This window comes from Pan troglodytes, chromosome 11 (assembly GCF_028858775.2).
Source record: "Pan troglodytes isolate AG18354 chromosome 11, NHGRI_mPanTro3-v2.0_pri, whole genome shotgun sequence".
Taxonomy (NCBI): Eukaryota; Metazoa; Chordata; class Mammalia; order Primates; family Hominidae; genus Pan; species Pan troglodytes.
In genome coordinates this window covers 13,533,755-13,551,054 of record NC_072409.2, presented here as the reverse complement: position 1 = coordinate 13,551,054, position 17,300 = coordinate 13,533,755, and the positions used below count along the sequence as shown (strand labels likewise).

Sequence of the window (17,300 nt, the reverse complement as noted above, 5' to 3'; positions counted from 1 at the left end):
TACCTGTAATCCCAGCTACTCGGGAGGTTGAGGCAGGAGAATTACTTGAACCCAGGAAGCGGAGGTTGCAGTGAGCAGAGATTGTACCACTGAACTCCAGCCTGGGTGACAGAGTGAGACTCTGTCTTAAAAAAAAAAAATGGGGCTGGGAGCGGTGGTTCACGCCTGTAATCCCAGCACTTTGGGAAGCCGACGTGGACAGATCACGAGGTCAGAAGTTCGAGACCAGCCTGACCAACATGGTGAAGCCCTGTCTCTATTAAAAATACAAAAAAATTAGCTGGGTGTGGTGGTGTGCACCTGTAGTCCCAGCTACTCGGGAGGCTGAGGCAGGAAAATCACTTGAACCCCGGGAAGTGGAGGTTGCAGTGAGCCGAGATCACGCCACTGCACTCTAGCCTGGGCAACAGAGTGAGACTCCGTCTCAAAAAAAAAAAAAAAAAGAAATGTAGACTTAGCTGAGATAGCTGTTACTGAGATAGTTGTTAATCTCAGCTAGTTGCACAGATTTGAGGCCTTGCTCCAAGCCTAAGGAAATCAGAATTTCTGAGGGTAGGGCCAGAGATATATACTTTATTTACTTATTTATTATTTTTGAGATGGAATTTCACTCTTGTCGCTCAGGCTGGAAAGTAGTGGTGCGATCTTGGCTCAATGCAACCTCCACCTCCTGGGTTCAAGTTATTCTCTTGCTTCAGCCTCCTGAGTAGCTGGAATTACAAGCACCCGCCACCATGCCCAGCTAATTTATTTATTTATTTATTTTTTTGAGACAGAGTCTCGCTCTGTCACCAGGCAGGAGTGCAGTGGCATGATCTCAGCTCACTGCAACCTCCCAGGTTCAAGCAATTCTCCTCCCCCAGCCTCCGGAGTAGCTTGGGACTACAGGCATGTGCCACCACGCCCAGCTAATTTTTGTATTTTTAGTAGAGACGGGCTTTCACCATGTTGGCCAGGATGGTCTCGATCTCCTAACCTTGTGATCCACCTGCCTCGGCCTCCCAAAGTGCTGGGATTATAGGTGTGAGCCACCGCGCCTGGCCTAATTTTTGTATTTTTAATAGAGGCGGGGTTTTGCCATGTTGGCCAGGCTGGTCTTGAACTCCTGACCTCAGGTGATCTGCCCGCCTCGGCTACCCAAAGTGCTGGGATTACAGGCGTGAGCCACCACGCCTGGCCTAGAGATATATACTTTAAACAAACTTCCCAAGTAATTTCTATGCACATTAAACATTATAATAATGATGATGGCACAATAATAATATTGATCATGTTTACAGCTGACATACATTGAGACCCTACTCTGTTCCGGTTATCATTCTAAGCACTTCACATATTGTAACTCATTTAACCCTAACAACAATTCTGAGTTTAACAGTATAATAAAACCAATTTTATTGGGGAGGAAGCAAACACAAAGAGATTAAATTACTTGCTCTAAGTCAGGGGTCCCCAACCCTTGGGCCACAGACCTTGCGGTCTGTTAGGAACCAGGCCACACAGCAGGAGGTGAGTGGTGAGTAAGCACTACCGCCTAAGATCTGCCTCCAGTCAGATCAGTGGTGGTGTTAGATTTTCATAGGAGCATGAACCCTATTGTGAACTGTGCAAGTGAGGGATCCAGGTTGCACACTCCTTATGAGAATCTAGGGATGATGATGATCTGAGGTGGAACAGTTTTATTCTGAAACCACCCCCTCACCCACCCCCACCTGACCCCATCTGTGGAAAAACTGTCTTCCACGAAACCAGTCCCTGGTGCCAAAAGGGTTGGGAACTGCTGCTCCAAGTCAAAGCTGGTAAGTAGAAGAGGCAAAATGCAAGCATGGACAGTCTGATTCTAGAAATCAATTTACTCCCTAGAACCCACATTACACTTCCTGTAGACTGTTGAAGGCAATTGTAGAAGATGTTTAAGAGAGTGATATGGTCACCAGTGCTGATTAGGAGGATCAGTTTGGCAGTGAGCGTGGGAGACTGTGTCAGAGAGTGAAGGAAGAGAGACTGATGCTGGGTAGGCCAATCTGGAGACTTCTAACATAGACTAGGCTAGATTTGCTGGAAACCCTGAAGTACAACCAGTGGCACTGGAGATGGAGGTATTTAGTTGAAACTGACTGAAGAAAGAAAGGGAGGGTCTAATCTAGGAGCCTCATGACCTCGGCTTTGTCACCTTTGTCACAGTGTGGCCAATCACTGGAACAGAAAGAGAGGGAAGAGCAGAATGTGTGCAGACAATGAGCTCAGCCTGATGCGAAAGTTCCCTTGCACCACGGGGGAAGAGGCCAGTCTGCACAACAGCCTCCCTCGGGAAGGAGAGAATGCTGCCCAAGGTAATTCTTGCTTTTGCCAAGGGGTAGATGTAGCTATTTTCCTTGGCCACTGCAGAGTACAAAATGGTGGGGAAGAGGGCAGTGCAGAAAGACAAGGCAGCCCAAGTGGCAGAAATCACTAGGTGTGGTTTATTGGTGATGAGATGCTATCCGTTTGTATGTATCTCTGAATACAGCTCTCCCTTTCCCTGAGAAAAGCATGTCACCCACAGGGGACATAAGGCTCTTTCTGATGTAAGCAGGACAAGCCAAAGTTGGAGACACTTCTTTTGTTACCATGCTGTTTGCTGGCCCTACAGCTCTGAAACTCTAGGATTTGTGAAGTCACCAGAATCAACCCTGCCTTTCCAACACCAGCCAGCCCAAAGAGAACAGAAGTTACCTCTTTCAGGAGTTCTTGCACGTGTTCTTCTCCTGATAAGTTCTGTTCTAGTCTCTTCTCCAAGGATGCAACCTTCTCTTGCAAATGTGTGATAACGTCTTCTTTCTCTTGAGTTTCAGCAGTGACCTGCAGGTGAAAGCAGAGATCACTCTATACTAGAAGCCCTCTCTTCCTTCCTTCCTGCTTTCTTTTGGGCCATCACATTTTCCTGCAACTCTGTCCTCAACTGTATCCTAGAAGAACAAACAGCTAAGAGATCTTCCTGAAAATGGGATACAGAAAATGCAAGATTAGAACCTGACAAAACTCAGGGATCCAGCTCAGACCTAGTGCAGCAAGAAGCAAACACTCTTCCCAATTAAACAACTGACAGTCTGGAACAAAGGCATTACCTACGTGGTAGAGGCAGCAGAACTAATCCCACCAAGAAGCACTCAGCCTGCAATGACCTATGGAACAATGCTCCTGAAAGCTGAGGGGCTGGATAAAGCAGTAACAGTGCTGATGTAGTGGCTTTAAGGCTAAAGAGAGAACTTCTGAAATGATGAGATTCACCTGGCTCACAGGACAGGGACCACAGCAGAGCTGCCATGCCTCTCACACCTTGGCTTTAGACCAACAGCTGCCCATTTTATTTCAATCTATTATTTTTGGTTTTTTGAGACGGAGTGTTGCTCTGTTGCCTTGGCTGGAGTACAGTGGCGCGATCTCGGCTCACTGCAACGTCCACCTCCTGGGTTTACGCCATTCTCCTGCCTCAGCCTCCCGAGTAGCTGGGACTACAGGCGCCCACCACCACACCTGGCTAATTTTTTGTATTTTTAGTAGAGACGGGGTTTCATCATATTGGCCAGGATGGTCTCAATCTCCTGTCCTCATGATCCACTAGCCTTGGCCTCCCCAATTGCTAGGATTACAGGCGTGAGCCACTGTGCCCGGCCAGTCTATCTCTTTAGCTATGATGGTAGTGGTGGTAGCAAGAGGTTGGGACTAACTTGGTTCCTTTTACTGCTACTAATCTTCAACTGCTGCTTGTATTAGTCCATTCTCACACTGCTATAAAGAATACCTGAGACTGAGTAATTTATAAAGGAAAGAGATTTAATTGACTCACAGTTCCACATGGCTGGGAGGCCTCAGGAAACTTACAAGCATGGCAGAAGGAGAAGGGGGAGCAAGGTACATCTTACACGGTGGCAGGATAGAGCAAGCGAGTGAGGGGGGAAGTGCCATACTGTAAAACCATCAGCTCTCATGAGAACTCACTCACTATCACAAGAACAGCAAAGGAGAAATCTGCCTCCATGATCCGATCACCTCCCACCAGGTCCCTCCCTTGACATGTGGGCATTACAATTTGAGATGAGACACGGAGCCTAACCATATCACTGCTCAATGTCAAAGCAGAGGATCCAGGAAGCTTTGAATACATGAGTTCTTACATCCCCACTGAGGATGCCCATTCTTCCCCAGAAAAGGTTGCAGGGCAACAAAATCTCACGGTGAAGACTTGTACCTCTTTACATATACTCTGTTCCCTCAAATTCCCTTATCTTACACTTCCGTTGCTCCATTTCAAGCCATAAACTTTCATGTTCAGTTGTAACTTGGCCAATCTCTCCTCAGGATAAGATGCAGCAACCAGGGTGTATGGTTTTGGGAAGAAGTATTTGCCATTCTGAATTCTCACAGGTGGACAACAGAGATAGTGGAGGGGAAGTCTGAAGACTAGATTTATGACCCCACAATTCAATAAACTTTCATCAAGCCTGAACTCTATCTGTTGTTTTCTGAGGATACAATCAACATAATTCCAGCATGGAGGCTGGTGGTGGAGACAGACACACAACTAATTACAAAACAATACAATTGTGCTTCAACAGAGGGACACACACGGTGCTGTGAGATATGAGATGCAAGAGGGATTAACTGGGAGAATCAGATCAGGTCTCCTCAATGGGCAAGTCCAGGTGAAAGAGGGTGGAAGAGGAACAATCATTCTGCATAAAGGGCAGCACATACAAAGAGGTAACAGACAAGTCCTGCAAGGCTAGAGGCTGGGTGAGGGGGAAAGAACAGCTGAACACAACTCTCAGGTCTGTGGCTCAGACACCTGGGCAAACGGTAACATTATGCAAGGTGGATAACACAGGAAAGCGAGTGAGTGTGATAGGAAAAAAAAAAGCCAGTTTTGGCCATGTTGACCCATCTTTATGGGTCTCTTATTACTAATGTTAATAGTAGCAATAGTTATAACTGTAATATAGCAGCAGCAGCTATAACAAGATTGCCACAGCAATCTTGAAAAAGAATAACTGTAGGCCGGGCGTGGTGGCTCACGCCTGTAATCCCAGCACTTTGGGAAGCTGAGGTGGGCAGATCACGAGGTCAGGAGATCGAGACCATCCTGGCTAACACGGTGAAACCCCATCTCTACTAAAAATACAAAAACAAAATTAGCCGGACGTGGTGGCAGGCGCCTGTAGTCCCAGCTACTCAGGAGGCTGAGGCGGGAGAACAGCGTGAACCTGGGAGGCGGAGCTTGCAGTGAGCGGAGATCGCGCCACTGCACTCCAGCCTGAGCGAGGAGCGACACTCCATCTCAAAGAAAAAAAAAAGGAAAGAAAAAGAATAACTGTTGATGTAAGAGTTGGAGAACATTACCTGATTTCAACTCTAAAGTGACAATGATCAAGACAGTGTGGTAATAGCGTAAAGACAGACATATAGGGTCAAGGGAACGCTGCAAGCACTTCCTATTATGTCTAGTCCTTACAAATGCTCTTTACCACATCCATTTACAAGGAAACTGAAGCTTAGGGACTAGCCCAAAGGCATATACCTATTAGCGATAGATTAAGGATTTAAATCCAGGTCTTCTGGATCCAAAGTCTGCATTTGTTCCCCTACACATCAATCTGAATTCAAGAGGTATAGATGACCCATTCCAGTTAAAACTAAAACAACACATCTTACACAGGTCACTGTGTTAGGCAAAGTTAGGGACAGAAAAAGAATCAGTGGCCAAGTTCCACTTATGCCTCTTGTGCAACATATTGATATGCAACCTCCTTCTCCAGGCTGGCTGACTTAACTTCAGGCCCTCTACACCTCATATGGACTACGGGAACAGCTACCAAGCCATACTCCCTGACATCAAACCTGCCCCTTTCCTAATGATCACCCTCTTCACCTACTCCCTCCCGAGTCTGGGTCTCACAGTTATAGTCCCAGAATATGGACTGCATCAGTTCTGGGTGGTGGTCACTTGATTCAGACAGACATGAGTCTGAATCCTGGCTCTGTCATTGACTCCAGCTGTACGGTCTTGACAAATCATTTAGCCTTTGATGTCAGATGCCCATTACTATCACCTGTAAAATAGGAAAACACTGTCTAACCAAAGGGTAGTTGTGAGGACTCGATGAGTCCCTATCTGTAAAGCACTTGAATACTGAGCTCGGGGTAATTGCTCAGCTATTCTTGTTAAATATTCACTAATGATTATTTATGAAATTTCATGTTCACTATTTAGTCTATACAACTGGCCCTGCATACCTTCCCAGCCTCATCTAGCACCGTTTCCACTTCCTAAGCGTTAACCACTTGTCTATCCTTTTGGTTCTCCCAACATGCCTTTTTTTCCTTCATTATAAATGTATTTATTGCGCTGAGACCAGTGGCTTATGTTTGTAATCCCAGCACTGTGAGAGGCCGAGGCAGGAGGCTTGCTTTTAAAGCCAGGAGATCAAAACCAGCCCAGGTAACACGGGGAGATCTTTTCTCTACAAAAGTAAAAAAATTGAAAACAAAAAAGGTTGAGGTTGCAGTGAGCCGAGATCGCACCACTGCACTCCAGCCTGGGCATCGAGAGCAAAACTCTGTCTCAAAAATAAAAAAATAAATAGATAAAATAAAATAAATGGCAGGGCATGGTGGCTCACATGTGTAATCCTAGCACTTTGGGAGTCCGAAGCAGGCAGATCAAGAGGTCAGGAGTTCAAGACCAGCCTGACCAATATGGTGAAACCCTGTCTCTTCTAAAAATACAAAAATTAGCTGGGCATGGTGGCATGTGCCTATAGTCCCAGCTACTCGGGATGCTGAGGCAGGAGAATCACTTGAACCTTGGAGGTGGAGGCTGCAGTGAGCCAAGATCACACCACTGCACTCCAGCCTGGGCAACAGAGCAAGACTGTGTCTCTAAATAAATAAATACATAAATATACTTATTTAAGTAAAAAAAAAAAAAAAGTAAGGTGAATTCCATGAAAATATTATGTTAAGTACAATACAGGTTAGGAAGAACATAAATTGGGAAGTTGAAAGATAATGGCTACAGTTGAGGAACTGCTATCCAGTAGAGTAAAAAATGTGTAATTCTGAACACTGTGGGTTAAATAAAAACAAAATGAAAAGAATTAAAGTAAAATTTTGTTTCCAAACTGACAGACATCTGGTAAGAATAAACTAGAAAAAAATAGAAAATGCATAAATACTATTATGAATGAAGATAGGGGAGCAACTAAAAAAAGAATATAAGAAATACAATGCCAAAACATTAAACTTACAGCAAATGAACAATTATGTAGAAAAATATAAATTAACAAAACTTAGGAAGAAATACATAAACTTAGAATTACCATTAAGGAAATCTATTCAGTAATTAAAAATCTTCACAAGCCAGGCAAAGTGGCTCATGCCTGTAATCCCAGGACTTTGGGAGGCTGAGGCAGGAGGATTGCTTGTGTCCTGGAATTCAAAACTAGCCTGGGCAACATAGTGAGACCTTAACTATAAAAAAATTTTTTTTTTAATTAGCCAGGTGTGGTAGTGTAAGCCTGTAGTCCCAGATATATGGGAGGCTGAAGTAGGAGGATCACTTACGCCCAGGAATTTGAGGCTGCAGTGAGCCATGATTGCACCATTGCACTCCAGCCTGGGTGACAGAGTGAGACCCTGACGCAAAAAAAAAAAAAAAAAACGAAAACAACAAAAAAAACCACCATCGACAAAAATTAAAATTTTGGTATGTCCCTACTATATTACTATATAATTGAGAAAAAATAAATTATAGCTCCAGGTATCATATGAATGTTTTTCAGGAGTGCAATGTTGAGCACAAAAAGTAAGTTTAGAAAAATACCTACAGAATGATTTCATTTATATAACATTAACAAGCATGGGAAACTAAAGAAGATAGTTTAGGGATAAAACTGACAACATTAGAAAGCAAAGTAGACAATGAAGCAATCTCCAGATAGTACTTACTTCCAAAGGAAAAAGGAATGGGATGGAATAGTGAAGGGCACAGAGGGAACCTCAAAGATAAACACATTGTTCTTTTTCTTAACCTGAGGGATAGCTCAGAGGGCTCATTGCCTTATTATACTTTCTATCATACTCATATTTTATAAATATGTTTTTATATATACTCAATAAAGACAAGAAAAAAACAAATTCCAAATTTACAATCTTCACACAATACCAGCCCTTCTTTTGCCCAAGCCAGAAGCCCATAAATCACCCATAAAAATACAGACTTTTCTCTTCCTCTCCTCCCATATCTATTACGTTAGTAAGTCTGTCAATCTCTTCAATAGTTCTTACATTTGTCTACCCATTATTATCTTCACCACCACACTTGTCATCTTACGGTCGAACAACTGCAAAAGCTTCCTAAGTGGAAGACCCTCTCAGTCTCCTAACGGCCAGAGTAATCTGTTATTCTCTCTTATTCTGTATGTCACTGGCTTTCTTCTAGTTCCTTGAATGTGCTAATCCTTTTATTTGCCTCAGAGTTTTTGTTTATGCTGTTCCCTGCTTGAAATTCTCTCCCATCATCCCTTTCTCTCCAGCCTGAGCACTGTATCGAGTGTTACTTCCTTAAGTGTTCTACGGCTCCAACTGGATCTGATCTGATATATATATATATATATATTTTTTTTTGAGACGGAGTTTCGCTCTTATTGCCCAGGCTGGAGTGCAATGGTGCAATCTCGGCTCACTGCAACCTCCACCTCCTGGGTTCAAGCGATTCTCCTGCCTCAGCCTCCCAAGTAGCTGGGATTACAGGTGTGTGCCACCATGCCCAGCTAATTTTGTATTTTTAGTAGAGACAGGGTTTCTCCATGTTGGTCAAGCTGGTCTCGAACTCCCAACCTCAGGTGATCCACCTGCCTCGGCCTCCCAAAGTGCTGGGACTGCAGGCGTAAGCCACCAAGCCCAGCCCTGATCTGATATCTTTTAATAGGATCTCACTAAATCTCGTAGTTTTCTTTCAGAACACTCATCACGGTTAGTAATTATATATGTGATTACTGATTAATGTCTGACTTCCCTTCTAGACTATAAGCACCACAAAGGCAAGAACTGTATCCATTTTGCTCACCATAATATTATGAACACCCAGCACAGAGCCCAGCACATAGTAAAGCTCAACTAATATTTTTAGAATGAATGAAGAAACTTACTGTGACCAAAGTCTGGACTTCCCTGAGCCCCATTTTTCCAATTATAAAAACAACAGATGGTTCTAATTGACATCAAAGGGTCCCTTGACTATCAAAGTTGTGGCCAGGTGCCTGTAATCCCAGCACTTTGAGGGCCGAGGTGGGCAGATCACTTGATGCCAGGAGTTCAAGACCAGCCTGGCCAACATGGTGAAATCCTGTCTCTACTAAAAATACAAAAATTAGCCCGGTTGGTGCCTGTAGTCCCTGCTATTCAGGAGGCTGAGGTGGGAGGATTGCTTGAGCCTAGGAGGTGGAGGTTGCAGTGAGCCAAGATCACGCCATTGCACTCCAGCCTAGGTGACAAAGTGAGACCCTGTCTCAGAAAAAAACAAAATAATACAAAAACCAAAGTTGTGTATCTATTTTCCCCCTTCTTCCATGACCCCAAATGTACTCTCTGACCTTCTGCCTTTTCTGCCTCCTGCTGTCCTCCTGATCCTTGACATTCCAGTTCCTCTAGGAAGATTTCCTTGACTCCTGGGCTGGAATGTACTTCCCCTATGGCATATCTTTTGTATTTGAAAAATCTAGGGCTGAGTGTGGTGGTTCACCTCTGTAATCCCAGCACTTTGGGAGGCTGAGGCAGGTGGATTGCTTGAGCCCAGGAGTTCGAGACCAGCCTGGGCAACATAGCGAAACCCCATCTCTACAGATAATAATAATAAAAAAAAATTAGCCTGTTGTAGTGGCATGTGTCTGTAGTCCCAGCTATTTGGGAGGCTGAGGTGGAAGGATCACTTCAGCCTGGGAGGCTGAGGCTGCAGTGAGCCGTTGACGTCACTGCACTCCAGCCTGGGTGAAAGAGCAAGACCGTGTCTCAAAAAAAAGAAAAAAAAAAAAAGAAAAAAGAAAAATCTAGTTCACTTACTTGAGACTTCTTGTTTGAGCATTTCTTTTCTTGTGATTACAGTAGGTTTGAGTTCTATAATGAAACTGTAAGCCTCTGAAGGAAAACAATGTCTGTATTTAGATTTTTAGTTCATTGAGGGTAAAAAGCCTGTATCACAGTCATTCATTCATGTATATATTTACTGGGTGCTCCTTATTGTGAGGCAGCAAAGCGCAGTAGAATAAGCATGAGTTCTGGAGTAAGACTTGGGTTAGAATCCAACTCTGTCACTTACTGTTATAACTGTGAACAAGGTCAATAACCTCTTAGTTTCCACTTAGGTATCTGTAAGTATGATAATACTTAGCTAAGACCTCTATTGACAAAATCTTACTGTACTGTAATTATGTTGTAAGGCTCTGTCTCACTTGAGATCAGCATTTCTGAAAGATGAGGGTAGGGTGGATGGCACTGCCGAATAGGGGGTGGTTCTGTGATGTGAGGGGAAGGGCTGGATGTCAATGACTGAAGGATGCTATTGGCATTCAGAACCCAGAGGCCAGGAATGCTAAATGTCGCGCAATGCAATGGACAATCATACAATACGAGTTGTTCTGCTCAAAATGCCAATAATAAATATGTCATTGGGAAATACTACTTTATTTTATTTATATTTATTTATTTATTTTATTATTTTTTTAAGACAGAGTCTCTCTCTGTCACCCAGGCAGGCTGCAGCGCAATGGCGCAATCTCAGCTCACTTGCAACCTCCACCTCCCAGGTTTAACCGAATCTCCTGCCTCAGCCTCCCAAGTAGCTGGAATTACAGGTGCACGCCACCACACCGAGCCTTATTTTTATTTTTAAAGATAGTCTTGCTCTATTGCCTGGGCTACAGTGCTGTGATATGGTCATGGCCCACTGTAGCCTTGAATTCCTGGGCTTAAGCGATTCTCCCACCATAGCCTCCCAAACAGCTGGAACTACAGATGCACACCACCACAACTGGCTAATTTTTTTTTTTTTTTTTTTTTTTTTTGGTAGAGATGGGGTCAAGAGGAGGACCTCATGTGATCCTCCTGCCTTGGCCTACCAAAGTGCTAGGACTACAGGCTTGAGTCACTGTGCTGGGCCTGAGAAACACTACTTTATATTCAAAAATATTATCATTCATCTTTATATTCTCAGAGTGTAACACAGCCCTAATGTAGAAACAAATGTATGTCAATGAAATGAAAAAACAAATTGTAATGACATCATTTGATTACGTGCCATAAAACAAACTGGATTAGAGCCAAGTATGTCAAAGGTACAGCCCTGGTCATGTCAGCCACTATTGTATTTTTCATGCTCAAGGTCCATTATGTGCTTAAAGACATATTTGAGTCAGGCCAGGCACGGTGGCTCACGCCTGTAATCTCAGCACTTTGGGAGGCCGAGGTTGGTGGATCACGAGGTCAGGAGTTTGAGACCAGCCTGGCCAACATGGTAAAACCCTGTCTCTACTAAAAATACAAAAATTAGCCGGGTGTGGTGGCGGGCGCCTATAATACCTGGGTGACAAGAGCAAGACTCTGTCCCAAAAAAAAAAGAAAAAAAAAAAAAAGAGACATATTTGAGTCGACCAAATGGTGTACTTTGAGAATTCCTGACAGGAAAATACTGACTACTTCTGCTAAGCAACACTTGTTCAGCTGTATGGCCATTTCCATCTGAGCACAGCCTGGCTAGTACAGGAAATGGAGCCATGTGGACTGCATGAGAAATGTATGTTCAGTAGCTACTCTCAGGCAGAAATTTCTGAAAGAATTAGTTTTTATGAATCTTAGAAATCCAGGTCTTCTCCTCATATTCTACTTACCTTTTGCAAATCAATGGAAAGCTGCTGAATTAGTGCTTGGAGCTCTTGTTCCTTTTGTTCCAGGGCTGTGATCTTACTTTCTGCACCTGTTTTTGAAGCTATCATGTGATCTCTTCATCAAAAGAAAGCAGACAATGAACAAATTTGGATATCTCATCTAATATACAGTCTTCTGCAGGAAAAATACAAATGGTTTCTTCTGTGTCAGGGCTACAAGCATCATTAGCCACATGCAGGTTTTCAACGGAAAAAGCCTCGGCTCTCTCTGAAGCAGGAGCCCAAAGAGAAAAAGTCCACCCTAGTTTAAGAAAGAAATCCTGACCTGCCTTTCCTTAGTCTATTAATACTTTACAAACTAAAACCACACTGAATTGTTCAGCAGGGTGGAACTGTCCTGAGTTTCAGCAGCTGAAGGGGAAAATGGGTTGGAGGTGGGGTGAGGCCTGAGTCCTAGGCAGGTAAGGATGTGTCCAGAAGCCTTTGCCAGCACCAGAATCAGAAAGTGGTGTAATGAACAATGGGGAAAGGTGGGCAGGCTATAGCCAGAACTACACTAACACCTTTTCCCAAGGGCCCCACAGACCAAGCAAGAACCTCTGCTCTTCCAGCGTTGAGTAGTGTCTCTGCAATTCTTCTAGCTTCTGGCTTAAGTCTGATGACATCTGATTGGAGTTCATCAACTCCTCCTGGGTACGACTAAGTTCTCTGGTTCGTGCCTCCAATTCTTGTTCCATTTTCCCTAGACTTTCTTCTTTTTTTAAAAGCTGACACAAAAATACAAAGTTTCATTGGGCTATGCTAAGAAAAATACACTTAAGATCGGGCATGCTGGCTCACGCCTGTAATCCCAACACTTTGGGAGGCTGAGGCAGGTGGATCACTTGAGGTCAGGAGTTTGAGACCAGCCTTGCTGACATGGCAAAACCCTATCTCTACTAAAAATACAAACATTAGCCGGGCGTGGTGGCGGGTGCCTGTAATCCCAGCTACTCACTTGAACCCAGGAGGTGGAGGTTGCAATTAGCCAAGATCGCGCCACTGCACTCCAGCCTGGGTGACAGAGCTAGGCTCCATCTCAAAAAAAAAAAAGAAGTAAAAAAGAAAAATACACTTAAATCTCGGCTGGGTACGGTGGCTCACCCAGCCACCATTTGGGATTACCTCCCAAAATGGTAATCCCACCATTTTGGGAGGTTGAGGCATGCATATCGTTTGAGCCCAGGAGTTTGAGACCAGCCTGGGTAACATGGCGAAACACCACCTCTACAAAAAATACAAAAATTAGCCGGGCATGGTAGTGCGCCTGTAGTCCCAGCTACTCGGGAGGCTTAGGTGGAAGAATCCCTTGAGTCTGGGAGGTCGAGGCTGCAGTGGGCCATGATCATGCCACTGCACTCCAGCTTGGGTGACAGAGTGAGACTCTATCTCAAAAAAAAAAAAAAAAAGAAAAAAGAAAAAGAAAGAAAGAAAGGAAAGGAAAGAAAAAAAAAATCTAAGCTTGTCAGGCATGGTGGCACACACCTACAGCACACGCTTACAGTTCCAGTTACTTGGGAGGCTAAAGTGGGAGGAGAGCTTGAGCCCACGAATTTGAGGCTGCAGTGTGCTATGATCGCACCTGTGAGTAGCCATTATACTCCAGCCTGGGCAACACCGTGAGACTCCATCTATTTAAAAAAAAAAATGTGGACCAATAGCCAAACTTCTATAACATTTTTGTGGGCTTATAAGAGAATTTATATACCCAGTAGTTAAAAACAAAACAAAACAAAACAAAAAAAAACCCAAAACAAAACAGAAAAAGAACATTTCAAACAGAACTTTTCTATTTTAATAAATTTAAAAACATACAAATATGATTAATATCAAATATGATTAATATCACATATTACTGGTGTATGTTTATCAGCAATTAGAGAGTGATGACTAGTAAAATCAGAGTGAATAATCATCTATTCAGTATTTAGCTACTAAAACAAAAATGCATACCATGTGCTTTATTTTACTTAGTTCCTGCTGCTGGAACCCCTCTAATTCATCCATTTCATCTCTCCTTTGGAAAAGATTCATACTCTGGTTCTTCATTTCCTGTAACTGGGCTGTCAGAATATTTTTCTCCTATTTGAAAGAAGAAGACATCAACTCAGGCAATGAAAGCATTAGAAATCTGTATTACGAAAGTGAAAATCTTTTCTTTTTTAAAATTTTTGTCTTTAGAGACAGAGTCTCACTAGTTGCCCAGGCTGGCCTTGAACTCCTGGGCTCATGCAATCCTCCCGCCTTGGCCTCCCAAAGTGCTAAGATTACAGACATGAGCCACCACACCCGGCCTGAAAGTGGAATTCTTAATAAAGGAAAAATCTTCAGGAAATCTCATGCCAGTGGACAATGATGCATTGATAATGGAAAGCATTACAGAAATATGGCATTATTTACAAATTCTTTAATTGAATTAATCCTTTAACTAGAGAATTTAATTCTTTATTTAAAAATAAATGTGTTTTAAATAATTGTGAAAAAGGGGAATAAACCCAACAATTACGTAGAACTTTTTTTTTTTTTTTTTTTTTTTGGTAAAGACAGGATCTTGCTCTGTTATCCAGGCTGATCTTGAACTCCTGGCCTCAAGACATTCTCCTGCCTCAGCCTCTCAAAGTGTTGACAGATATGAGCCATCGTGCATGGCCTATGTAGAACTTTAAAGTTCTTACATCTGTTTAGCAAGTCCAGATATATATTTTATGTGTCTATTCTTTCGTCGTTGTTGTTTGTTTTTTGACACAGAGTCTCACTCTGTTGCCCAGGTTGGTTTGCAGTGGTGAGATCTCAGCTTACTGCATCCTCTGCCTCCCAGGTTGAAGTGATTTTCATGCCTCAGCTTCCTGAGTACCTGAGACTACAGGCATGCACCACCATGCCCGGCTAATTTTTCTACTTTTAGTAGAGATGAGGTTTCACCATGTTTGCCAGGCTGGTCTTGAACTCCTGACTTCAGGTGATCCACCCACCTCCGCTTCCCAAAGTGCTGGGATTACAGGCGTAAGCCTCTGTGCCCAGCCTTATTTTACATGTCTATTCTTAGTGACACACTGAACTGGCTGAAAAACATGAGTAACCAGTAAGATTGAATGCCTGAAAAAAATTAAATGCATGTAGATTAAAAGTAGAACTGATTTCAGTTAACAAGCTAAAAAAAAGAAAAAAAAATTAGACATGACTGGTGTCAGCAGGTTACAATTTATTAAATGATCATTTCTAGCAGTGGACTCTTGCCTCTAATCCCAGCACTTTGGGAGGCCAAGGTGGGCCTATCGGTTGAGCACAGGAGTTGGAGACCAGCCTGGGCAACATGGTGAAACCCCATCTCTATAAAAAATACAAAAAAATTAGCCAGGCGTGGTGGCATGTGCTTGTAATCCCAGCTACTCAGGAGGCTGAGGTGGGAGAATCACCTGAGCCTGAGAAGTTAAGGCTGCAGTGAGCTATGACTGTGCCACTGCACTACACTCCAGCCTGGGCATTGTGGTGAGACCCTGTCTCAAAAAAAAAAAAAAAAAAGAAAAAAAGAAAAAAGGACTCTCTTAAGGACTAACCCTGCTGTTACAGTTTCTAACTCTTGACTGAAAAAAAAAAAAAAAACTTTAACGATGAAAAGTAGCTTCGAAGACCTATATAGATGTCTCATTACTATTTCCTACTCTAGAAAATTTCCCCAACCTCTCACACCTGTAATCCCAGCACTTTGGGAGGCCGAGGCAGACAGATCACGAGGTCAGGAGATCGAGACCATCCTGGCTAACACAGTGAAACCCTGTCTCTACCAAAAATACAAAAAAATTAGCCAGGTGTGGTGGCGGGTGCCTGTAGTCCCAGCTACTTGGGAGGCTGAGGCAGGAGAATGGAGTAAACCCGGGAGGCAGAGCTTGCAGTGAGCCAAGATCACGCCACTGTACTCCAGCCTGGGCGACAGAGCAAGACTCCGTCTCAAAAAAAAAAAGAAAAATTTTCCCCAACCTCTCCTTCAAAAGAACAAAAACAAAACAAAGAGAAAATTCCCTTTGTGAACCTTGTGAACCTAAGTAGGTTTTTTAGTTGGTTCAGTCCTATACGGATACCCTTTACCAAAATTTTAAAAGATAAAAAAACAGTTCAATGAGAATTTCAATTGCCATAATCTTAAGAGTTTCTTTTACGGCAAGAAAACCTTAACCCAACCCATATCTCCATATTTAAGAAGACTGTCATTAATAGCATATGGTTGAGGATTTTTTTTTTTTTTTTCAAGCACAGGTTTCCTTGGGACTTGACTTTTCTATAATTCTTTCCTTATATAAAACTGTTGCCAGGCACAGTGGCTCACGACTGTAATCCTAGCACTTTGGGAGGCCAGGCAGGAGGATCACTTTGGTCTAGGAGTTCAAAACCAGCCTGGGCAACACAGTGAGACCTCATCTCTATTAAAATTTTTTTAAAAATTAGCTGGGCACTGTGGCTCAAGCCTGCAGTCCTGGCTACTCAGGAAGTCTAGGTGGGAAAATCATTTGAGCCCAGGAGGTTGAGGCTGCACTGAGCTGTGATTGTGCCACTCCCAGCCTGGGCAACAGAACAACCCCTTGTCTCAAAAAAAGTTAATGTATTCTCTCAGCTTGATAATCAGATTTCTATAGAACAGAAAGTAAAGTTAACTTGGTGTTTTATGGAAAAAAAATAGTTGACACTAATGATTATTTTAAAACTAAAATGTTTTTCCAATTGTAGACTTGAAATTTCATCTCGTTTATATATGGGAGCCAGGAATATTATTACTTCAGGTACCTGTACGGTGTTATGCAAGCAATGGTACTAGAATAATCAATTTCCTCATCTACATCTAGCCAAGAGGTTCTCATATATGTTCAATGCTGAGCCTTGAGAAATGCCTTCCTTCCCCACTGCTTCATCTTTAAGTGTTCCTAATATTACCACGTGTCAATCAGAACCGCAGCAGGAAAGAGACAGCCATCTCAAATCAGGCATTTTGAGGATGGTTTAATAAAGAGGCTTATCAAAGCTGTGGGATGGGTAAGATAGCCCAAAAGATAATGTGCTGGCAACAGTTGGCCATAAAGAGGCAAAAAGATGAAGAGGTTATAGGAAACCCAGAGAGACAAAAACTATGTCAAGAAGGCAAACCAAAGGTCCAACTGAAGCTGTGACTTTGGCCATGGGATGCAACTAAGCTGAAGAGAGCCCACACGGAGAAAGGTGGGGGAAGAAACATCCTGACCACATCTTCTTTCACACATGGTTCTTTCAGGGTTCCCCACTGGCTGAACCCAACCGGATGCCAGAGGGCATTTTGAGCCCTGCTGATACAGTTTCTATCGGCGTTCAGGTACA

At 43.2% G+C, this 17,300-nt stretch overlaps 1 protein-coding gene across 11 annotated transcripts in view; it reads right to left on the bottom strand.

Moving 5' to 3' along the window:
• GOLGA1 (golgin A1) overlaps positions 1-17,300 on the bottom strand; it is a 63,225-nt gene that overhangs the window by 31,307 nt on the left and 14,618 nt on the right. For all 11 annotated transcript variants that reach the window (XR_010148851.1, XR_001721004.4, XR_010148852.1 and 8 more), the window contains exons 8-11: positions 13,911-14,039; positions 12,516-12,685; positions 11,922-12,033; positions 2,716-2,841 (exon numbers count right to left, since the gene is read on the bottom strand). Coding sequence is in view for 8 of the 11 variants with exons in the window: in XM_001142840.6 (XP_001142840.1) it covers positions 2,716-2,841; positions 11,922-12,033; positions 12,516-12,685; positions 13,911-14,039 (537 nt within the window). In the remaining 3 variants the exon portion in view is untranslated. The remainder of the gene's footprint in view (positions 1-2,715; positions 2,842-11,921; positions 12,034-12,515; positions 12,686-13,910; positions 14,040-17,300) is intronic.